The sequence below is a fragment of the Thermobia domestica genome, chromosome 2 (genome assembly GCF_964235325.1).
Source record: "Thermobia domestica chromosome 2, izTheDome1.hap1.1, whole genome shotgun sequence".
NCBI classification, from domain to species: Eukaryota; Metazoa; Arthropoda; class Insecta; order Zygentoma; family Lepismatidae; genus Thermobia; species Thermobia domestica.
The window spans coordinates 50,565,645-50,592,026 of NC_137455.1; the positions used below are offsets into that span (position 1 = coordinate 50,565,645).

Genomic DNA, 26,382 nt, shown 5'->3' on the forward strand with positions numbered 1-26,382 from the left:
AGAAATTAGGAACGGAAAATGCCATCATTCCATGTCACCATTCATAACGGAAAATGCCATAAATATCGGTGAAAGTACTTTATACCTCTAAAGTTTTAAATTGTTATATACTGTTGAGACCTGGACACAGTTTCTTCCCGTCTTCAGTCAACAATAACCAGTTTCACCTTCACATATATGAAAGTGTCCACCTACAGAGAGTGTCCACCGGCTCCGAACCTCCCAAAACTTCCTAATTCAACATACATTTGTACATTTTCTCAATAAAACCATATTCCTTGAACAGGGAAATGATTGGCGTAGCATGAAAAGTTGATCTTACGCTTTCTCTATACTCTTTCTATAGTAAAAAAAAATCTAGTTCATATTTTTTCAGAAAATATAGATGAAAGTATTTTATAATTATTTATCGACTTTTCGGGTGCTGAATAATACCTGTTATATACTAAATAGACGTAGTGGCTTGTAGTATTGAAATCCCCCTCCCAAAGTTTGGATCCCTCCTAACAAAAATTTCTGGGTGTGCGCCTGTGTGTATATACATATTTCACAATGGGTGAGAGATAAGTCATTAACAATTATTTATATAAAAAAAGGTTTCTGTTTCGCAGAGTTTCTTTCGTTGTTTTAAAAGTCTGTGTTGTGGCGTTAGGGCGTAGGAGGAAGAAAGAAAGAGAGAAAGAGGCAGATAAAAGAAAATAGAGAGAGCGAGAGAACAAAGAAATGGCTTTAATAAAATAAGTTTCATTTTAGCCATTAACTGATCCCTTGTTAACACTGACACGTATCCTGTAGTGGAGAAATGAAAGGTCGAAAGAAACAACGTAGGGCAACTGGTTGGGGGGTCACGGATCACGAAACGAATTAACACAGCTGCTGTTTCTGTCGTTTATTGATCCGTGGCGCTGTAGGTCATACTTATTTTCAACGTAGTATATTACACTCTACGCTAAGCATACAAATATATTAGTTCTTGTTTAGAAGTTTTATTAGTATTATGATTATTTATGTAGCTTTTACTTTGTGTTAGGATCAACACCTGTGAAATTTATGTTTCCCTAAGTCTCTTTATGAGATTTTCGTTTCCAATATAACGCTACAAATTTTGCTGTGTTTTAAACTGGTTATAAAGTTACACTGGTAGCTTTAAGTTATTGGAACACCAATGAGTATGAACTCGCTTACGTGCCATGATTGCTCGCCTACTACTTAGCACGTTACAAGAATGCACAATGTTTATGTCTGTTTATCGATCAAAACATGTTGTTTTCCATACCTCCACTTGAAGAAGTGTCTTCAACAGTTTTTTTTCTTTTTCTCTTTTGGTAGTAAAGTGTGACGTTGATTTTTTGTTCTTTCCTTAACCAAGGTATTGTTATAATCAAATACACTATCAAACTATGACCAGTAGGAATGGAAAATACGGTAATAAACAAATGAAATTCAATAAAATGGAATATTTCAATTTTATGTCCCGTGATTATGCCGGCTCGGCTAAAGGAGACGGTGATAATAAGAAATGAATGCAATGATGGAATAAATAAAGTGGGAGTAAAGGGGAGAATTCCGAGAAAACCCACGTACACGGTGTTTGTCCACCACTAAGTCCACTTGGCGCGAACTGGGATCGAACCAGAGACCCAACACAACAGAGGTGAACGCTCTACCACTGAGTCACCGCGGCTGAAATGGAACTAAAGATTTGAGCGATATACAAAATATGTTTTTAATCTTTCAAATAGTTCTATCACTTTTGATAATGCTGCCCAAGAAGGTGAGTGAAATAACAACAATAATAACAATATTTTCCTTATGTTGTTCTATAACAAGGCAAAAATAGAAAAAAAATCTTTGACGAATGTTAAATATAATATACAAGTCAGTGTGATATGTAACAGAAATAAATGTCATATGTTTAACATAATGTTTCAGTATAAAAATTCGTAAACATTTTTTTCATGAAAAGGAGCGTGTTTTCTTCTGAGACTTCAGAATGAAAGAAGGTACTGTAGCTTAACCTACTGTTAAGAACATGTTTCATGGTAATTTTACAAGTAGTATGTACACTCATGTCCAAAATTATTGTCGCATGTCTATAAATATGTTGTTGTAGGAATATAATTTGATAACGAATTCGCCCGATATTTCTTATAGCGTTAGTATGTGTATAATAGGCAAAGACATGTATGTGGCAAATTTCATGTCAAAAGAGCAGTAAATAAGAACAATAAAACGAAAATAAAACTTTCTTGTCCATTTAGCAACATTTTGTTTTACTCACTCTAATTTTCGTATTTATAATTCTTTTCCTATGAAATTTACCATAAATATACATTTTCCAATTATGCACATAGTATCAGTATTAAAAGTACCCTGCAAAATCATCATCAATTTATATTCTTACAAGAAGACAGTTATAGATATGCGACAATCATTTTGGACATGAGTGTACAAGAAATTTCCGATATCCATGAAAAATGGTGTATGTTTCATTTGAGAACCAATAATAACTCTAGTACGTGAAGCAATAGATCATGGGTAAGGAGATAAATATCACTGTCTTTTTTTTATTTTTTTATATGTGTTTAATTTTACTCTGAAAGAAGGAGCTCATAATCACGAACTTCAAATAAGTAATTGGAGTATCAGTAACGAGTAGAAATACGAATATTTAGAACTATTCAGAAAGTTTTTTATACACAACCCACATAACTTTTACGTTTACCGGATCTGCATAACTCGTAGAATGTGCTGAAATCGATCTCATTGGCAAGAGATTGACAGTTTTGTTTTCCTAAGAAACGTCCTGCGCTATGTGCGCTGGTACATAAGCAATTATATTCACGTTTGCAAACAAGATTCCGTGTAGATTCTGAATATTAGAACATTGAATAATAAATGTTTGTCAAGAAGAGTAAGTGCATTTCTTCTATCTGTGCCAAATAGACCCAAAATTAGTTGACTCAAGACCAGCAAATATTAGTGTTTTATTTTCTACAAATTGTATAATACCTTGCAGCGTAATGCTCACTGTACCTCTCACCTGATATTAAATCTATAACTACATAAACAAATAAGTGTTCTAGCCCCTCCTTAGCCTTATGAAACAAAGTGTTTGTGCAGCTAGAAAGGGATTTAAAAAAATAAAATGAAATAGATTATCGTTGAGAAGTAAACCTTTACACCAGAATCTATGCAGATTGTGATTCTTGGTAGCCTTCACCTCAACGTTTGAGTTACCGTTCATTTCAGCAGCGAGGCTACATGGGACATGGACGTACAGGTTAATGTGGGATCCGAAACACATGAGCCTCCGCCGGGAATCAAACCCGAGTCTCCCACACCAAAGCCACGTACGCTAACCGCTTAGTTATAAGGGAGCTCTCACCTCATCGTCAACTCTGATTTGTGTAATATATGAAAAGCAAATGTAAATTATCAATATATGTCCGTGAGGCTAGTTTTCTGTCCTTCGAAGTCAAAGTTTGCGTATTATGTCCCCCTAGGTCATATATTATATTTTCTTTTTCTTTAAGATGTTTCAAAATCCTTTGTAGCGAAACTCTCAAGTATTAGATAGTTAAATATTGAGAGCAACGAGAAATTCTTCCTTTGATTGTTTACATTTGAATGATCAAAGTTACTTTACCAATTCCTTTTTGTGAATTGTTAATAAATACACTCTTTCTTTCATGTTTTATCCTTAAATCATTCGAGTACAAAGACATTCTTTACAGACAAATAGATACCAAAAGGAAAGGAAAGACATTATTATTTTTTTCTGTCTAGGCATGTTTCTTTTCTTTTTCTTCTTGTATCTGTCATCTTCGTTTCGCTTGATTGTGCTGCAACCCTCAAAATGCTCGTTGTCTTCCTCAAAGCTATATCCTGTTTCTTTAGCACAGAAGGCCTTGGCAAACCAAGCTATGTTCTTTGCGGCCTACGCAAAAATCCACTTTTCATACACACAAAGAGTCTCTAATGGCATCGTATAATGTACGGTATATATACAACATCGAATAGCTTAGAAGTGCATGAACATACGATAATAACTAATATCGTTCGTAGCAGAGATCAAATCTAGAATCTTTACAGCTTCGCTATGCGATGGAAAATATTGCAAATAGGTTTGCTAGGACCGCAGTACTTGTAACAGGTTCAAACCCCAAACACAGTCCGAATTTGGATCAGCTTAAGTTTTATGTCTTACGTTCGTATGTATCAGTCAGGTTATGAAGAACTGGGGGTATTATTAACCACAAGCGGGCCTACAATTTGATGCAGTTATAAGTTCCACAGATTGTTATGCAGATATATCTTCACAGCATAGACCGTTCCTCACCTCACTCGCCTTCAAAGGAACAAGAAAACGGGAATACGCTATTAGTTCCTGCTTCAAGTATGGATGTCTATGAAGAGATGTTAGAAGCATTATACAGAAGAAAAACGTATAAATTTTTATTCTCTTTTCACATTTTCGTGAAGGAACGTTGATTAAAATTCTAACATAGTGTATGTAGAAAGAAACCCTCTCCGCCACTACTTCCTAGAAAAATTAACTCATATATATATACAGGAGTACATTTTGGGTTCAACGTCCCTTTCAGCAACGAGACTATATGAGACGGGACCCACTGATTAACGTGGAATTCGAACCACATGAGCTCCCGCTGGGAAATCGAATCCAGGTATCCCACATTAAACACGTGTACGCGAACCGCAGGTGTTCCGAAAAATGGCGCCCACGAACAACAAACTGCTATTCTTCGGGTCAAAATAAAACGAAAATTCTCTATAATGGCATACCTTCTAGAACCTCCTTCAGACGCTATAGGAAATCAAAATTTCACAATTTGACAACATCGCAGTTGATGGACCGTTAGCATTGGTCTACGAATCCATCGAACAGTTACGTAAATTGTTATGCTAACATATACTGCTTGTGTAAATGTATATTGACTTTAATTTAACTTCGGTCTGGAAAGAATAGATGCAACTATTTGATAGATTGGTAGATGATCTTCCTCGTAGTTTTTTATCTGCGACGTTGCCATAAAGTGCAATTCTTGTCTCCAGACGAAGACCTGAAAGGTATAAAATTATATATACAGGGTGACTGGTAATTGGAGGCATTGCTTCCAAGGGGATATTCTACAAGTACTTTGGAACATTTTTACCTATTTGAACAGGGGGTCACAAATAAATAGTTTTTGAGTAATTCACATATGTGATTTCTTTGAAATTAGTTGGCTAACGATAGATGCGGGAAAAAGGTTTACCCTGAAACACTTCCGAAGATCGTAGAGTGATGAAATTTTACATGTGTAATCCGGCATACCTATGTAGGTCATATGATAATGTACAGATCTTAACTCTGCACCGTTTCTGCATTATAGGTCTAAACGTGAAGTAAGGTTTAATGGTCCAAAAATCCATTACTACAGCTTAGAAAGCAGCGTGCAACATCGCGGAAGTACCTACCCCTAGGAAATGACTGCATGGTTGGGAAGAGGTAGAATAAAGAAGCTGTGTGATCATGAGAAAACGCGAACTAGGACAGATTTCATACCCAGGGTCGTGCATCTGTCTGGCCAACATTCGAGCAATGAACTAGTACGTTGTTTTCCAGGAGACGGATACCTTTTGTCAGCATGCCACCCTCTAGGATTTCACAGAATCGCGCAACGCACCCAGCAATGAGGTAACAGCATATCATGGTAATTGTGATACCCTTTACCTGGAAAACAAGTAATAATACCCCATGCTCATCCCAAATAAAAGTGATCATCACTTTGGTCCCTCAGAGTTGAACATGGACTTCTTTTGATGGTTTGTATGTCGGCACGCTGTCATTGGTTAGATTAGGTTTTCCCTAGTTTTCTTCACTCCTACCAGGCGAAGGCCGGGATGGTACCTTCTAGAAGACCAGGGACAGTTTCATCCCAAATCCTAGACCCACCTAAAAGATCGATGTGACCCCGGATTTGGAGATCTGAACCCTTCCTTGAATCATTCCCTTGCATAAATAAATAAAAAAAAGGAAGGAAAGAAAGAAATAACAATCGAATACATCGCTTTCATAACTCAAAGTGTGGAAGTCCGTGTTCAACTCTGAGTGACCAATGTAATGATCACATTTATTTGTGATCACCATGAGGTATTACTACCTGCTTTCCAGGCAAAGGGTACCACAATTACCAGGATATACTATGATGCCTCACTGCTAGGTGCGTTTGCGGGATTCTGTGAAAATCCAGAACGCGGCTTGCTGACAAAAGATGTCTGTCTTCTGGAAAACAACGTGCCCATTCACTACTCGAATGTTGGCCAGACAGATGCACGACCCTGGGTATGACCGCGTTTTCTCTTAAGAGTCTTCATCGCGGCGAAATTAAAATACCGCTAATTTTACAGTAATTATGTGATATCTTCAAATAGATAAAATATAATCGAAATGTGGAACAAGAGCGCCCTAGACAATATTTTACATGAGAAACCGTTATCACGACTCACTTATCTGCTTTCGATTACGAGCCATTTTGAAAATCGGCATTTATTTTCGCGTTTCTAAATAGCTGAAAACGGAAAGCCACTAGGTGACTTGTGATAACGGTACCTCACGCAAAATATTGTCTAGGGCGCTTTTGTTCCATATTTCAATTATCTTTTATCTATTTGAAGATATCACATAATTACTGTAAAATTAGCGGTATTTTAATTTCACCGGAATGAAGACTTAAGGGGGCAGAGTACGAAAACTACAGAAGCTAACCATCTTTCTTTTCCTGTTTTTCGTAAGCGAAAAGAGAGATAATGAAATGTAACTTACCACAATAATATATAATGTTATTCTACACCCAAAATATGAATCGGAAAAATTTTCAGCATTGCTATCCATAGAAATTATAGTGTGGCCAGGATATGAATTACCCAAAAATCTAGATTAAGGCAGCGACTGAACTCAACGGTATTTGATGACTTATCGTGTTGTCTTGGTTCCTTGTAAACTACTTTTTAGATAATATTTGTATTTTATTTGTATTGTTTATTACAAAATAAATACAAGCAAGGCCGGATCCGAGATTTCTTGAAGGGGGTGCACCAATAACTACCACTACATTTGATTTATTTTTTTAAGTTTTTAAATGCCTTTAGGCATCTGTGGTGTGAATGAGGAATATTACTTCGTTCAGTAAATCCTTTTCCTTCAACCTTCAGAAAATCGACTTAAACTATTGTTTTTGCAAAACTAAGCTTTCTTTTAAGCATCAAACGGACACATGACAGCAGAAAGTTACGGAGAATGTTGCTTTTTCAGTGCTAAGTTCTTATTTTATACAGTGTACATTTGCAGTGAAGGGAGGTGCATGTGCTCCAGTGCACCCACTAAATCCGGCCCTGAATAGACGTATTATTTAAAATGTAGTTAAAAAAAAACAAGACAACATAATAAGTCATCAGTTACCGTTGAGTTCATTTTTCTAGTCGCTACCTTAACCAAGACTTTTGGGTAATGCATATTCTGGCCACACAGTAATTTCTATGGATGGCAACACTGAAAATTCTTCCGCTTCAAATTTTTGGGTGTAGAATAACATTATCTATTATTGTGGTAAGTTAAATTTCATTATCTCTTTTCACTTACGAAAAACGAGCAAAAGAAAATTAGTTAACTCTTGTATCATTCATTCAACCTCTTCCCAACCATACAGTCATTTTCTAGGGGCAAGTATTTCTGCGATGTTACCACGCTGCTTTCTGAGGCGAGTAATGGATTTATTACCATTACACCTTACTCCACGTTTATGCCTATAATTCAAAAATGGTGCAGAGTTACGAGCTGTACATTACCATATGACCTACATAGGTAAGCAGGATTACACATGTAAAATTTCATCGCTCTACAATATTTGGAAGTGGTTCAGAGCAAAACTTATTTGCGCACTTATCGTTCGAATTTCAGAACCTGTGGATTGTTGTCCTTATCAGCGTAAAGGAAGACACGCATACACAATCCAAAAGTGCATATTTCGTCAATTTTCAATAGGTATACAGGGTATTCCCAACAGAGCTTTCGGATATACCCTTATTTCAAGGAGGGCCCAAAGTAGACAGGAGGTAAGCCTTCACAACTATGAACATCCAATGCTTCGGAGGGAAGTCGGAAGTGTTAGGAACCCGCAGCTCCATGTTTTTTTGTGTTCGGAATAATGTGTGCTCCGATGTATTTCGTCACGGTATATTCACGTTTTCTTCAGTTATAAACGTGAAAGAAAACATTGCAACATGCGTTTCTCCGAGTGCGAGAAACCGTGCTGCTAACACTTCCTACATCGCGCCAAAGGATTCTGTGTTCACTGTTAGGAAGGCTTATCGTTTGCCTACTTTGGACCAATCATAAAGTCAGAGCATATCTCAAAATTTGGTTGATGGTATGTCTGGGAAATTCACTCTGTATGAAATACTCTGTACACCCACTGAAAATTAATAAAATATGGTTTTTTGGGTTGCGTATGCATGACTTCCTTTACACTGATAAGGACCACCATCCACAGTTTTCGGAATTCGAAATAGGGCCTCTTGAAATTTGCTTTTTCGCGATTTTGAACAACCCTATCTCTGAAAATATGCACTTTCCCCCGCAGATTCATATGAACTTTTTCTCTTATTTTGATGTAAAAAATCACCTCTTACAGTTTGTCGGTATATATATAATTAGATTACTTGTAAATGGTATAAACTCTAGTACTCTTAAATTTAACCGACACTTCTTGAACTGTTAATCTTAGTAAAGCTAAAATCCAATGAAGTATTCGCTTATCTTGGAAATAAAGATTTTATTTCACTTTTCTTCGCAACAGACACGTCTTTTTGTGCACATTTTATATACAGTAAATTATTTTTCTAATATTGTTCTACATTTGAAGTTAAAATGCGTTTTTAGTTTACATTTAAAATAGTTTCTACAAATATATTCAAGAAGTTTGACAAGTGTATACTGAAAGATAGTGAAACCTTTAAAAAAAATAGATTAGGTAATGTTTTCTTTCCATTTTCTGGGAAGAGAACGAAAAAGGATGTACATTGTTCACACCAAAACAAATTTCCAATATTTTCTTTTCATTTTCATTTTTCGATTGCCATATTGATATTTGTGTTCCATATAATAACCTTATGTTAGACGCTTGGCAGTTTTAACGTTTGACAATAAAGCAAAGGTAATACATGTAACTTAAAAAAAAAAAAAACACTATAATACTTTGTATTAGCACGTTCAAATAGTGACATAACATGAATATAATAATTTATTTCTATCTAATATATTTATGTGTTTGTATTGTAATGAAAAATACATTATTTCTTTCCCTATTTTAAATTAATCTGAAGTAACAACAGCAAAGTACAGGGTGGCCACAAAGTGCCGTTATCCTTCAAAGAAGTAACATGAACCACTAAACATACGTAAATAATCACGGAACTGAATGACATGAACAACGATGCTTTCGAGAAGTTTTATTGAGGTAGGAAACATTAAGTGTCACTCTGTCGAACGTCATTCGCATAACACAGAATAATACGCCACCAGGTTCTGTGCGACATTTTGCGGAGCATTGCAGGTGTAACTTGAGTGAAAGCTTGTTCCACAGCTTCTGTTAGTTTGGTAGTGAAATCGTAACGGTTTTGTACAACGATGCTCCTTATGAACCCCCATAGCACATTATCACAGGTGGTGAGGTCTGGGCTTTGTGGTGGCCAGGCAAGTGGTGTGGGTAGATCTAGACTACCACGACCAATCCAACGCCTAGGTTCACACAATCTGAAACAATGGAAACCTTACATTAGCATTTATAAAAGAAGAACGGGAAAACTTACATTAGCACTTATCAAGGTGTAACGGGACTTTGTGGCCACCCTGTATCTTAGATTTTAATTCGCGTTTGAACAAAAATGTTTAAGATCGTCTGTGTAGGTTTTCTTGAGGTTCTTCCCTTTCCTACCATATTCCCATTCTATCAATTACTATGTAATCATTCACTCTCACTAACCTTTTTAGGATTTCCACTAAATTTTAGACGTTCACTCAAACAGCTACAGTTTCTTTACCTTACTGTATATCATAGGATCATGATTCATACCTCGTTTTTATCAAAATAAAGCATACTTTCCAACGGTACCACTCGCTTGTTCATATTATACACCAAAAACGGAAAAGTCGGGAAAAACCGGGCGATTTTTCGAAAAAAATCGAAATTTCTGCACCCTTCTGACCCGGCCCCAGGTTCAGGTAGGGGTCTGATTAAAACAAAAACACGTTGTTATGTTCGTAATACGTGTGCAAAATTTCAATCTTATATCTTGGAAACTAAGATCGGGAGAAATTTTTGAAACTTTGAAGGTGGCTCATTTTTTCATGAAAAATGTACTACGTCATTACTATTTGACCTAAAGTCACGGTTCAAACGCCATTTTCTTCAGTATAACAAGCCCTTTCCAACGGTACCACTCACATGTCCGTATCATACTCCTGAACCGGAAAATTCGGGAAATTTCAATTATTTTTTATAACTCCCGTCAAAACACTCTGCCCCTCGGGCCCGGGCCTGGATTCACGTAGGGATCTGAAGTTTTTTTTTAAATACGCTTAATGTACTGTACATAATACTTGTGCGAAATTTCAATCTTGTATCTTAAAAACAAAGGGCGGAAAAGATGTTGAAAATCTGAATTGAGGCCATATATATCCAGGGTGTTTCTGTGATGGTGTGGAAAACTCAGAGAGATGAAAGATTATGTCAAAAGAAGCAATTTAAGGATAGGAACGAGTGTCCAGAAATGCGTCGTTTTGGAGATAGGGGCCGCCGACAATTTTTTGTCGCAACAACACAAAAATGGCCTAACTCGAGAAGGAAATGTCAGATTAAGTTCCGGTTAAAGGTAGTGTGCATTATTTTTACCTGCACATTTCATGTTGGAATGGATTGAAAGCAGGGGTGGTGCAAAGGTAGCTCCCAAAGAATATAGGATATTTCGAACATCTGCAACAAAAAACCGACGAGATATTGATAATTGTGTTCATTACAAATGTTTCGGATAGTTATGATGCCACTAGCTTGTTTATGAGCTGCACATATTTGTATGCTGTGAAAGAAAAAGGTACGTACGTGATGGTGACTGTGCACGTGGATAAGATGGAGAGGGAGTCTGGGCAATCACAAAAGAAGGAATATGAGGTGAGGAACTACTACTAAAAGCATGAAAAAATTTTGAATTTTGTCTTAAGAAAAAAGAAAAAATCACGCCCCTCCGCTCCCACTTGTTGCCACCAAGTTGACCATCCGGCTCCAAAACGCATCTAGGGTGTTCTTTGGTCCACCTTTGGCTTTACTAATAAAAATATCCATCTTAAATACCTGTTATAGACCTAAATAAGTCGTCAAAGACGATACTAAGCCACGGTAACAAAAGTTACTAAAAATCCTAAAAGGGTTAATTATCTCTTTTCTTTAGCCAGAGAGAGCCTCGAGAAAACCAATGAACACGATGTTGTTCATCACCAATTCATCTGAGCTGGGATTGAACCAGAGATCCGTTGCAGCAGAGGTGAGCTCTCTACCACCAAGCCACCGTGCTACCCATGCCGGTAGCCAGCCCAAAAATTTAGGGGGAGCCCGGCTAAAGTTAGGGGGAGCCCGATCCAACAATATTATAGTTCATCACCATGTTATAGTTCATTTGCAAGCCTATCGTGAAAATTTTAGAGGGGGCCAGCAAAAATTTAGGGGGGCCCGGCCCCCCTAGACCCCCCTGGATACGGGCCTGGTCTACCTAGAAACTAAAAGTATTTTTTTACTAAAAAATATTTTAAAAAACTACAATATTTAAAAATCATGACTACTGTTTATTTGGACAATTAAATGTCACTTATTTTTATTTCGATAATAAAGTAAAATCTGTACAACATAAACGAAATGAAATAGTAGTAGATAAAATGAGACGAGAAGGACAGGGACAATCATTTGGACTACATGTTCAGACTTCGGCTAATAACGGAGGAAATGCGAATCACTAATTGAATTGTCAGTTTTAAGAACGAAATGAAGATCAACAAATGACAAAATTACATTTTTGGACTCTACATTACCTCCTTATCATTTAAGGTGGGTCACTAGGTGTTCTTGGTGCTATGCTAAACGCTGCTTAAATAGTGCAGCGTTGCCAGGTAGTATCGAGTGTTACTGATGCTAGATAATAAAGGAAGTAATGATGAAATTCTGCTTGGATACCTACTGGAGGAATTAGTTTTCGACCCTTACCGCAATTCACAGCTAAGTTCTGCTTCGCAAACTGCAACGCTAGTATCCAGGAATTCAATTATTGTGACTACCACAGTAAACGTTCAAATTTGGCAACAGCGCATTATGGCGTTCTGTGCAAGTTTGTTTTTAAAATCTATTTCCTTATATGTAAATTAATATTTAAATAAAATCTGAAACGCAACACGAAAAACGGTCAAACAATATATCTATTTCTTAATAAGATCGTTACTTTAAAATACTTTACACATACAAAGAAACATTTCACGAAACTGAACACTTCTAGTAAGATCTGACAGCAAGTGCCATCATTGTAAAACGAATAGAATCTTTTTCGATATCAGAAGACACAAACAAATTAACCAGTGTCTTTTGTTGTAGCGGAAACAAAACTATCTTATAGTACAATATTTATAATATGTAACGTTTCATTCCACAGTAATTAAGGGAATGAGCTAAAATATCTATTGACTTCCGGGTGGTAAACCACCTTAAAACACGTGAATGGTAAAATGTATAATTCTCAAGTTCCAGTACATTATTTGATGGTTATTGAATGAATGTTTTAGAACTTATACAGTTTTTTTTCTTCGATTTCTCAACGTTTTGGTTTTTAGACTGATTCCTTTCATAAAACTGATGATTTAATTAGTAGATCCCTATTGTGTAGTTCATTTGGATTTTAGCGTCCCGTTTAGGACCGTGGCTATATGAAACGTACAGTTTAACGTGAAATCTGAATCACATGAGCTTCTACGGGAATCAAACCAGGATATCTACTAACGAAGGCGCGCACACTGATCATATAGCCCAGAGGAAGTTCAAATTATTTTTAATAATAATAATAATAGTAATAATATATAAATACACCTCATATATATATATTAATATTTGTTAATATTAAAAAGTTTTCTCACATCGTTGTTGAATTAATCACATATAAGAATTTTTTTATTCAACATTCAAAAAGAAAAATGATACGACTGTATTTATGATAAAATTAGTTCGAAAAAGGTATAATGTATTTCTTCAATCTTTATATTACTTTACTTGTCTTATATTTACACACTACGTGTAAGATACGAAGCAGAAACCGCATTCAGTACATTAGGAAATTAATATGAAATTTGTCAAAGCTCCGACTGGTAAAGTAAAAAAACAAAAAATGATAAGCTCTCTTTAAAATTTAATATTGATAATTGAACATAACATTCCCTTTAGGCTCTAGCATTGACTTGAATAGTTGAAAAGGTTGAAAATAGTGAATTATACTTACCAAGCGTAACCTGTAAAAGATCTTTTCCAGCAGAACTTTCTCATAGCTAACCGTTAGCGTACGTGCCTTTGGCGTGGGACATCCAGGTTCGGTTCCCAGCGAGAGTTATTGTGGTCCGGATTCCACGTTTAGCTGTAGGTCCATGTCTCATTATCGCCTCGCTGGTGAAAGCTACACTGAAATGAATTTAAAACTTTTCCACCCCTTATGTTGTTCAAATTTGATGGCTCTGAAAACGAACGTTTACATGGCATCGGGTCTTCCATTGAAGGAAGCTTCTATTCAGCACAGCCTGATCGAGTTGAGCCATTCGTCTTTGCATACTTTCCATAGCCCCTTAAGTTTTGTGAACGAAGTATTCTGATGTTTCGTTTTAATAGTCCAAATGCACAAAAATACCACTAGAAAACAGGGTAAATGAAATGTATGTGTTTTCGACATATTTTCCGTTGTAGAATTTGACGACGAACTGCGCATGAATTAAGACAACCCAGTACTGTGTACTAGTTTTTCGGTAGTATTCTATATTAGCTACAAAATGACACATGAATTTTAATAATATCCTGTGATGTCAAGAATAGTTTTAAAATGCGGCTATGTCGCCGATGAACAGTTTTATCTCGTTTCTATTATGGTCTTTATATTTCTGTATGCTTTAAACGATTTTTTTTAAGGTAATGGATTCCGTACTTTTCGTAAATCACACTTTGACCATTATTCCAGACAACTTAATTGATTTATGACTGTACATTACAAATTAAAACGGGATTAGTCGATTCGAAGCATTGTATGTAGTATTCTTTTCCCTTCCGTCGAGGCAAGCAGAGTAGTCCTATAATTGAACTCTGTTGAAGGCGAAATAGAGTGGTGGCGGACGGTCTATATAGAAATATCCCCTCATATTACTAACAACACTAGGAGCTTTGGCACAAGCACGAGCAAGCAGACGACGTATATCATCTCCGAGGAAATAGGAAGAAGACCCCTTCAACTCCTGCACAAACTCCGCCTCCAAAACTGGCTATAAAGACGGACAAATCAAGACAGAAGATATCAGTTATCAACTGGTCACATGCTTACCTATCCCTCCAAGCTGCACTGGGCGGGAGAAACTTCTCTACTCTTACATCTTAACTACATTGGGCAAGAGATATCCTCACCTATCTCCGCGCTGTAGTGGGCAGGAGAGATTATCCTACCTCCGCACTGCAACGGGCAATAGGATCATTTCTCCTTCTCACGCCGCATCGGGCAAGAGATTCCTTTAGACCCAGCTGCATCGGGCAGGGTTGTTCCTAACCAACAAACCTTAAAACCTACGAGCTTTAGTGGGGCAGGAGGTACAACTTATAAAGGAAATAACTATTAGAGAATTTACTTATTTATGATCTAGTGTACAAACTGTATAGCAACTTTTATAGTAAAAAAGGCGAGAGAAAAACTCGTGCACCGTTACTGTACCAAATATTACAATATTTAGAATTGAACTTACGTGATGGTCTATGTATTCATCAACTGCAGCGAATTCAAGCCCCACTAGTAGTTTGGAGCCAGTAATAATAATAATAATAATAATAATAATAATAATAATAATAATAATAATAATAATAATAATAATAATAATAATAATAATAATAATAATAATAATAATAATAATTTCTGCATAAGGACGTAAAATTCAGAATCTCAAACTCAACTATTTTTTCTTTTGTTTCTGTAGACAGTTATTGCGTGACATTTTCCATATTGATGTATTCTACTCTATTTTCAATGGTTTACAGGATTTTATATTTACTTTGCTTTCAAAACATAACAAAAGAAATGAAAAGAAAAATACTTTTTTAAAAAAATGCTTTCTTTATTTTAAAAAAAACTAATGCAACTTGTACTAAAACTTAAAAAATAAAGTAAATCTTGTTAAAAAGTAAAACAATTCTGATTTCAAGAAAACAACTTTATTTTAAAAAATGCTATTTATGGATGTCTGATAAGAAAAGTATGTGGAGCGCTCTCATAAATGTATATTATAAAGTGATTGTATGTGAGAGCATTCCTCATGCTTTTCTTATCAGACATCCATAAATAGCATTTTTTTAAAAATGCTTTCTTGAAAACAAAATTATGTTTTATTTTTAACAAGATTTTAATTTTCTTTTTACTTTTTCAGTACGAGTTGTTTCACGTTCCAAAAAAGCATAATTTCTTTTCTTCTTTCTTTTAGAAATAATTAGATACATTTTCTACTTTTACCTTATTTTATTTCATACATTTATCATTTACATTTTATTTCTATACTGCTGCTCTCCTTATGGTGTAACTAAAATTTACTCTTAAATTAAAATATATATAAAGAAATACAATAAAGCCACGATTATCCGTGAGGGAAAGATCCACGGTGCGGTTTATCCGCGAATGCCGCTTTAAAAAATGTAACCCTGCTGGAGTCTAGTCGCTGCGGAACGACACTCTACATGCAAATAAGTACTATATATAAAAGAGAACGTACAAATTCCTTTGTCCGCTCATCACGCTAATACGGCTGAACCAATTTCTTTTATTTTTGGGGGGTTATTAGGATTTGGACCCTAGATGGTTTTTATCATATCACTTTAATTTTTAATTACCAGTGTCTTGAGATAATTGACCATTCAAGTGTCCATAACGTACAAATCCTTTGTTATTAGTTCATCATAGGTAAAAATAAACGTATTTATATGCAACCCGCATGACCGTGTCACTCGGCGGGTTAACATAAATGACAGGCGCTATAATGTTAACATTTACTGCAATTTGAAAGCGAAAAAGTAAAAATTATCTAAGTAACAAAGTTTATTGCGTTCCGGGGTGACCGCAGCGAAGCGGGGTGAACGCTGCTAGTATATTTTAAAACATAAAAATAAATTGCAGTGTAAAAATCAATCTTTCCAACAATAGTGCACGTTTTGAAGTCCAACTGTTCTCTCATTATCAGAAGCCGGTTATTATGAGGTATGAAAAACGGGAATTGGGAAAAGTGATTTGTGTGGTAGTAAATTACATTCATTGTTCACTGCAGAGTGAGAGTCCGTTGGCGACCTGTAGAGGGTTAATTACAAACCTCAAATAATAATAATAATAATAATAATAATAATAATAATAATAATAATAATAATAATAATAATAATAATAATAATAATCCAAGCCAACAACCGCGAAAATACAATAGACCCTACAGTATGAAGGTCAAAAATTACTGACTGCTTTATTGTACAGAGGCCTTCTCGGAATTTGTGGATGAGTGGCAGGTTCTTGCTCTTTTGTTTTGGTCATAGCTTTCACATTATCTGATCACTGACCTTGAGGACCTGAGCAATACAAATAACTAAACATAGTTTTCATGCTGAAATACTGTTTTTTTCGCATTTGCAGTCATTTTTAGCCTTTTTTCGGGTTATCCGCGATTTTTACTATCCTCGGTGTAAAGAAACCATCCTGCGGTCGTTGATGTAACTCCCATTCCCGGATGCTTCATTACAATATAAAGAGATAAAAATAAGAAAGGAAGAAAGAAATGTAAAATAAGATTGTCAATAATTGGAAAAATATCTAATGAAAGAACTGTTGAAAGAGTCTTCTAATCGCTTTGTAAAGTTAAAAAAAAAAAAATGGTTAATATTTCTCCTTTTAAAAGAGGTTTTTTTAAAAAAATGAAGGGTGCCAATGTATGAATCAATTCGGTAGTTCTCGTGAGTCGCTATTAGCGCGGTTCCCTCCCCTCCAAGTCTTCCTCCTCGATACGCCAGCTGGTTGCTTTGTCTTAACGTTTTGTTTCGTAACGTGAGAAGGTTCTCCGTTCTGTCTGTTCCTGGTGGAGTTGTTGTGTCCAGCCTTGTTCTTCGTCGTGGAGAATGACTGTATAGTGGAGCAAGTGAGTATCGAGTAAAATTAGTTTGAATGCCAAAACTCATATTATTATTTTTTTCTCTTTTGATAATATGGTTAAAGGATTTTTTTTAAAGGCACGAATTCCGTAACTTTTTCCAAAGAAAGAACTAATAAAGTTCTAAGAGGTTATGCCTCAAATGGGAAAAATAACTTATTATATTAATCAAGTTATTGGTAACGGAACTTATAGTCAGTATTTTATTGTACAAGAATGTACTACTAGTGAGTTGATGATTGAATGCTTATTCCTAATAAGCCTAATAGAACAGAGTTATAGTGCCTTTTAATATGTGTAGTTGGCCAGTTAGACTAAGTGTGGCTGGTATTTTTCTTTAAAGGTGACTAATAAAAAATAAGGCTGGTGCAGTAGTAGCATGCTAGTTCCTATTTTGTTTAGAGGAACGATCATAAGATTTATTTATGATAATAAGATCTGACTTAATGAGGCAGTAGATATTTTGGCTGCTATCCTATGAATAGTATAGCTCACGTTCCCGAATCAATAGTGGTTTGGTGGCAACATCCTTGGTTTAGTAAGGAAAGTAAACTGAGCCTAAATCTATGATTAAATTATCTATAGACAGTAATAGAATTGTGAATAATCGGCAAAATATTTCTTTTTAAAGAACTATTTTTTTTTCACCTAGTTTTTTTGGTGGCATGCGAATGTGGGTGAAAGGAACATTCCTTGCAAGAGACGTATGCTATGTAACTTTGAAAAGAAAACTTGTTCAGAGCCGATTGGATTACAGTAGATAACGTCAAATATTATTTCCTTGAAGGTTCGCATCATAGCTCAGTGATTGCATGCTTTGGCGCTTTATTAAAAGCCAATTTAGATTATTGTAACTTGAAAAATAAGACGTTGGTCCTTTATGATCTTGTGGTTCCTTTGGCCAACTAAATTGCCAGGATCTTTTGAGCTAATCCTTCTTGGGTTCTTGAGCTACGTGTGCAGCCCCCCCCCCCTAAAAAAGATTATAGTTGTTATAAGGCATTCAAACAAATTTCTCGATTGGCGTGAATGTTGAATGAAGTCAGACAACAACTTACGGATTTGGCTAAGCAGTAAAGAGGAGGTAAAGGGTGACAATAAGTAATTTTTCATAAGGTGAGTGAACATTTTTGTACTAAGTAATAGTGAGTATTACGTCCGTCTTTGTGGGTGTGAAAGATTGTTGGATAGATCGTTGTTCTGCTCCGCTTTGACTACGACATTTTTCCCAATTTGCTTTTTGTTGACTTGTTCTCCTCCCACATTTTCATTCTATAGATATTTTTTTATTGGATTCCTAATTTGGATTTTTTTTGTTCACGATCCTCATTCTTTCGAATTCGGACCTTGAAAAATTGAAATTTAGTTTTTTTTTTCTCCTCCCACATTTTCATTTTATAGGTATTTTTTTTATCGGATTCCTACTTTGGATTTTTTTTGTTCACGATCCTCATTATTCTTTCGAGTTCGGATTTTGTACAATCGAAATTTATTTTTTTTTACTCCTACATTATCATTACAATATTTTTTGATAATCTGATTGGATTTATTTTTGAAATAATTCGACGACTCTGATCCAATACTTCTCTTGATGTATTGTTCATTGTATTTTTTTTTATTTATACGATTTATATATATTAATAAGAGTAAATATTTCGACCGATTGAGTTCGTCAGTTTTTATTGAAACATACATTGGCAATCTCTTTATTTTTCTGAAATTAGATAATGAAATTGAGAATCAATTAAATTATAGAAATAATTGTGACTTATTATACAATGAGTTCTTGAGAATTCCTATATGTATAGGGTGTCAGAGTTATATACACGGATTATTGCATGGATTGAGAATTGTTCGATTGGAGAAGCCTTATGAAAGTAAAAAATTTCTGAATTAGTCTTGGAAGCGTATGAAAATTGAAATTAATTGTTTATTAAATTAAATTTGATTAAATTATTTCGAGATTTCCAGAAATATAGAGTTGAATTAGAATTTGACTCAGAGCTTGGACTTTGATAGTTTGAAAGTCGAATGACATTACAATTTAAAATCAACTTAGAATAGGATCGTTTTTTTTATGAAATATTAAATTCATTATTCAGATTTTTATAGAAAATAAGATACATATATATATATATATTTATAGTCAGATTTCAGCATTAATGTCTTAAATAAGCACGGATATTCCTATATATAATTTTTTATTAATTATTTATTGTTGTTGGTCTATATGGTGTATATGCATCATTCAAACGCTTTGGTTCATATACACTACCCACTATTGAAATAAATTGTTATTTAAGATTGAAATTTGTCTCGTTATTTCTTATATATTTGAATATATATATATATAGTTTTTTCTTAAGAGAAGTATTGGATGATTTCATATGAGTAGTAACCAACTTGAATAGATAGAAGCGTTGAGATCCTTCATCACTAGTTCCGTCTTCTAAGGGATTACTGGGCAGAGCTCAGGATTAATTTATTTATATTTTATTTTTATTCTGAATTCTCTCCGGTTCTAGCCCAGGGGGACAGGAGCGTTACAATTAGTAAGCAAAACGTTAAGACCATTTTTCAAAAAAAAAAAAGAAAAAGAAAGCATCTTTATTTTGTGAAGTATCATTTGGTTATAATATATGAGAAAATTAAATAGGTTGATTGAATATTACCTATTTACCTTTTTGTGTATAATTTACTTCGGAGTTCTTAAATTATTATAAAGCAAAATAACTTACAAATTTTTTTTCCAACTTCTTCCTGGCTTTTGAATTTGATTGTCTGTGACATGCGTTCGATCGATTTCCATTATTTGAGTAGATGTAGTGTAGTTAGAATTTAGTGTATTTATGAATTATTTTTTGTAAATTGTTTCATATTTTTGCTTTGTTTGTTTGATTTCAATATGAGTTCTAATAGAGACTACATTAGTATTAACATACCAGAGATGGATTATGTGACTCTAGATGCAACCGGTCAGAGTGGTTCTGAAAGATTTTCAAATTTTGGTAACGTGAATATGAGTTTAACTCCTCCATGTAGGGAAAGTATTGATGTAAGGCATTTTCCGCAAAATTTTCCCAATCCTTCGGGCGAAGCTTCGCATGCTTCCAGTATTTCATATGGCTTTAGCCGAATGGCAAATGCGTCTAATGTTCAACCAATGATATCGGATCAGCATCATGTTTCTTTTGCTGAACCTTATCATAATAATAGACATTCAGGTGTTCCCCTTGAGCGAAATGTAAACCCTAATGAAAGAGTTGACAATAGATATATTAATTTAGGGAATTATTATCGTAGGGTTACCCAGATTAGAAATTCAACGCCTAGGGTTGATTGTAATAATTTATATAGGAGAGATGTCGGTGATCGTACTAATGTCAGAGATTCTAGTACTAATAATGAAATGGTTTTAGATCCACATCGTTTTGAAAGAAACTTGGAACAAAAACTAATTGTAAAGTATACTTATGCGAGTTCGGTGAAATTTCTTGAGGAATTATTTTGTGATTTGAAGAAAATAGATGGTAAATGTAGTTTAAAGATTTTTGAACTTTTGTTTAAGATAGAAGAAACTTTGATGGATCATAGTTATTCCTTTGGGATGATTTTATCTATATTAATGACCAAGTGTGAAGGTCCTGTATTGAGAGTAGTGACCGATGCTATGAGCCAAAATTTAGATTGGGATACCTTTAGGCAAATTATGTTTAGTAAATTTGTAACGCCTATAACTGCTCATATGCTGATTAGCGAAAGGGTTTATAGAAAGCAAAGGCTGAATGAATATGTAGATAACTATGTGAAATCAACGATGATCGCGATGAAAATTTTGGGATTAACTTATGAGGAATCTCAATTAACTAAGATCATTTTAGATGGGCTTAACCCTAGTGTGAAATTTAAAATGCTGAACTATTATCTTCCTTCTACTAGAGTAGAACTTTTAAATATTTCTGAAAACTTTGTTCAAAGACATCGGGAGGAAGTAGAGTATCATAAACTAGTTGGAACTTCTAAGGGAAAACAAATTTCAGCATTGACCAGTAAGGGATCAGAACTTAAGAATGCCTTTAAAAATATTAAGGAATCAGGATATGTTAATCGTAATTGTAAATCGGGCTTAATGAACGAAGCATGTAGGGACTCGTTATTTCCAAGGAGTAATTTTAAATCTAACGATCGTCCGGTCGAGAAAAATAAACAACGTTTCAAGAAAATTCCTTCGGAGTTGGACGGCATGGTGGCAACCTTTGTGTCCGGGAAAGTTAATGACGTTTTTGCTAACATCTGTGTCGATGGTGGTTCTAGTTTCAATCTAGTGGCGAAAGATTTGGTGCAACGCTGTAATGTGGAACAATTTATTCGGAAAGTTGATGAGAGGTTAGTGAATGCTACGTCGGGGCATGAATTCATTACGAACGAAGAAATAGTTTTGAACGTGAATTTATCTGGATTTTTCCAGGTAATAACTTTTCGAGTAGTGTCCAAGTTGCCGTGTGATTGCTTACTGGGAATGCCTTTTCTTCAATCCAATCAAGTAGTTTTGGACTATCATAACCGAATCATGATTTTGAATCAGGGTAAAAAGAGAGTTCGGCTTTTCTTTCAGCAATATTCTGTTGGAGGAAATGAAAGTAGATTAAGGTCTGGAGTTTGGGCTAACCAGCAAAGATCTCAGGACAAGAAATTAAGGATGAATCAGAATGACACACGAGGCGAATTTGGACAAACATCGTTATATTTTCGAGCCGATATTAATTCGTCGGGATCTTCAAGTAAAGGAGTGCAATGTGACTTCGACTTAAATCAACTAGAGGAGCAACTTTTAACGATTAATGTGCCTAGTTCAGAACAGCTTTTGGAACTTAAAAATCTAATTAAGTGTGCACCATCTAACAGTGATAGACGTAATTCCGCTCTTTCTTTCGAGAATCAAAATGAGACTTTGAATACTTCCGGTGTTCTATCCGAGATGGGGAAGAAGATAGATAAGGAACTTATTGTGAACAGTGGAAAATCTCAACCATCAGTAGACTTGGCCATGGTATCAGCAATCAACTTGGATTCCCTGGAGTCGAAGGATGATGTTAACGGTAGAAGTGATCCGGTACTGGGAGAAGAATTTGCTAAGTCTTCAACAAATAAACCGTTACCACAGAGGAAAAGAAAGAAGAAGAATAGAACCAAGATGGTTACAAAGGACTGCAATATTGTCGGTGTTAAAGAAGATACTAACGATGGGGCTAAGACTTTAGAGAAGAAACAGCAAGAAGATGAAAAGAAGAAACCAATTATGAGTTGGGAAGACAGTGAATCCGAAGCTTCCGACGTAGATATTGAATTAGCCGAGAAGTTTCATTCGTTGGTGAATAAGAACAAAAAGTATTTTAGTGAAACTATCCCTCGAAAACAAACCAAACCGAGACGATCAAAGCAGGTGAAAAACCAAGATGAAATACAGGTGAAAAACCATAATTTTGATGAAACTTGGAAATATCGAGACCCAAGTGTTATATCGTTCATAGACTCGATCACAAAGGAATATGATGATGTGATCTGTGAAAGGGTAGGATGCATAAAGGATTATTATGGTCATTTATATTTGTCAGAAGAAAAACCCTTCAAACAGACTCCTTTCCCAATACCAAGAAATAAGGAGAAAATTTTTGATGAGCAAATACAAGAGTTGATAACTCAGGGTATCCTAACAGAAGTCGATCATTCTAATTACGCGAGTAGTTGTTTCTTAGTTAGGAATAAAAATGACACCTATCGCATAGTTGGGAATTTTGTGAAAGCGAATGAGCTAATTGTTAATGATCCTTTTCCATCGCCTAATTTGGAAGAATTTCTAACTGGTTTAGCTGATAAACAATTTCATACGAAGCTGGATTTACGAAAAGCATATTTCCAAATCCAGTTAGATAAGAGCTCAAGGGACATCACTACGATCGTGACACCAAAGGGTCTATATCAATTTAATAGGGTTCCAGTAGGAATAAAGACTGGGAGCAATATACTTTCAAGGGTAATGAGTAAAATACTTGGAGATCTTGAAGTAGAGGGAGTTAAATGTTATTTTGATGACGTTTTAATCTCTTCATCAAATTTAGAAACTCACAAGGAAACTATCAGGAAAGTAATGGAACGTTTTCGTAAATATAATGTAACCATTTCTCCTGATAAGTGTATGTTTATTTATAAAAAGATTAAGTATTTAGGTTACATAATATCAGGAGATCAAATGGAGATCGATCCTTCTCGAGTTGCGGCAGTTAGAAACATTCCACCTCCGAGAAATAGACGAGGCCTAATGAGGATTCTTGGATTCTTTAGTTATTACTCGAAGTTCGCATCAGAGATGCAGGAACTAATGGGTCCTCTGAGCGAGTTGAAGTCCACTAACTCGAAATTTGTATGGACTCAGGATCATCAAAGAATCCTGAATAAGCTTAAGGATATTTTGATTAATAACATCGTGTTGAAGGTTCCCGATCTTAACAAAAGGTTCACCGTTAATGTGGACGGTTCTGGGAAAAGTGTGGCCGGCTGTCTGTCTCAAATGAATAGTCTTGGGGATATGCAACCCGTAGCGTTCTACAACAGAAAACTGTCTGAGGCCGATAAACATAGAAGTATTTATGAGATCGAATTTATAAGTTTAGTAAAAACGATCTCGAGGTTTAGGAATTATCTGGTAAAAGAATTTGATGTATTAACTGACAACAAAGCCCTGACTTGGATTCTTAGCAATTCCAAGCGTTTGATGAAATATGGCCCGCTGGTCGAAACCCTGTGTCAGTTTGATTTCCAGATCAAACATGTAAGATCGGCCGATAACTTAGTGGCCGACGTATTGACCAGAGTTTACGACCCTTTCGAATTTAGTATAGTCGAGGGACCTTTGGGTTTAGCAGCCTTCAATAACAATTTGAGACTTGCGCATACTTGGAAGTTACCTTTAGTCCAAGGGACAATTGATGAGCTTCAGGACGAGGACCCAAATTTGAAGGCCATCAAGGATCGAATAAATAATGGAGAGAATATTCCTGGTCATATTCTCAATAAAAAGGTTCTTTTGAGAAAGACAAATTCGGTCCATAATCCTTATAAGATCGTTATACCAAGGAATCTAACAAAAGTCCTGATTGAATACTACCACCAGGACAAATTGGTGGGTGGTCATTCAGGGGTATACAGGACGTTAAAGAAGCTGATGAAATGCTTTACTTGGGAAAAAATGAAGGAGGAAGTGAAAGAATATGTCCAAACTTGCCATAGATGTCAGCTCAGCAAAGAAGACAATAAAAAGAAAATGGGTCAGCTTGTCTCTGAATATTGTAAAAGAATTGGAGCACACTGGATGATAGATATCATTGGTATATTACCTAATTCCAAAGGTTATAAGTATATCTTGATAGGGGTGGATAATGCCAGTAGGTTTACTGTATTAGAAAAGTTGCGTACTTTAACGTCTGCCTCTATCATTTCCAAATTAACCGAAATTTTCAGTCGAGTTGGTTTTCCGGAGGCTATCTCGACTGATAACGCCTCTGTGTTTGTTTCAGAAACGTTTAAGAAATACCTGTTTGGATTAGGCATAAAACATATCAGACTTAGTCCTTATCATCCAGGGGGAAATATTTCAGAGAGATTCATAAAAACCCTAAAATCATCGGTCAGGGCTTATTTCGCCAACAAGCAAAATATGTGGTCGACCCTCATTCCGGATCTCCAGTTTACACTTAATATTAGCGAGCACTCAGGTCTCAAGATGACTCCAATTGAAGCATTTTTCGGACGTCCCTTTTCTACCCCTTTAGAAGCTCGTTGGAACATTTTTGAGACAGATTTGGGTGGTAGATCTACGCAAGAGCTGTGGGTGAAAGCTCTGGAAAACATGGAGAAATCCTGGAGTAAGAGGAAGAAATTAATGTTACAGAGAAGGAGGGAAGTTTCCCTCGAAATCGGCAGTAAGGTCCTGATCAGGTCTCACGTGAAATCGTCCCTGAAAGACCAGGTAGCCAAGTCCCTCAGCGACAAGTGGTTTGGGCCTATGATTGTCCGGAAATTCTTAACTCCAAATACTATTTTGGTTTCAGACGAGCAAGACAGCCCTGGATCTTATCGTAAGAGCCACGTATCAGAAGTAAAAGTTTATCGAGAATCGCGGCATTGAGAGAAAAAATTAGGACTTGAAGAAGTTGGAAATAATATTAACAGAATGGGAAAAAATTGAAAATTAAATTAGTTTATTGTATTTAATAAATTTCAATCGTATAATTCCTGGAACAATTGTGTTTATTTGTAAATAATGTATTCATTTTCTTTATTACGAATATTTGGAAAAAATGTTTATACTTGTAAAATATATAAATTCATGGCCATGAATTTTAAAAAATTCTCAAATAAATATTCAAAGTTATTTAAATTATGGATTTTTAAATAATATTTATTAGTATTGTTAATTGATCGTATATATAGTTCTTCCTTTAAAATTTCTATAGGTGAAAATATTTGTAAATATTTATTATATATTGATGTTTATTGTTTTCTTTATATTTTTAGATTTCCAGGATTTGAGAAAATTGCTGTGCAATTTTTTTCCGGCCGGTGGTGGTTGTAAAGAAACCATCCTGCGGTCGTTGATGTAACTCCCATTCCCGGATGCTTCATTACAATATAAAGAGATAAAAATAAGAAAGGAAGAAAGAAATGTAAAATAAGATTGTCAATAATTGGAAAAATATCTAATGAAAGAACTGTTGAAAGAGTCTTCTAATCGCTTTGTAAAGTTAAAAAAAAAAATGGTTAATATTTCTCCTTTTAAAAGAGGTTTTTTTAAAAAAATGAAGGGTGCCAATGTA

At 35.2% G+C, this 26,382-nt stretch overlaps 1 protein-coding gene across 1 annotated transcript in view; it reads right to left on the minus strand.

Moving 5' to 3' along the window:
- Window positions 1–9,692: 9,692 nt before the first annotated feature.
- The window catches only part of LOC145672025 (uncharacterized), a 121,641-nt gene continuing 104,951 nt past the window's right edge, over window positions 9,693–26,382 (minus strand). The window contains exon 5 of the mRNA XM_081741238.1: window positions 9,693–9,817. Within this exon, the coding sequence (XP_081597364.1) occupies window positions 9,777–9,817 (41 nt within the window). The 3' untranslated portion in view covers window positions 9,693–9,776. The remainder of the gene's footprint in view (window positions 9,818–26,382) is intronic.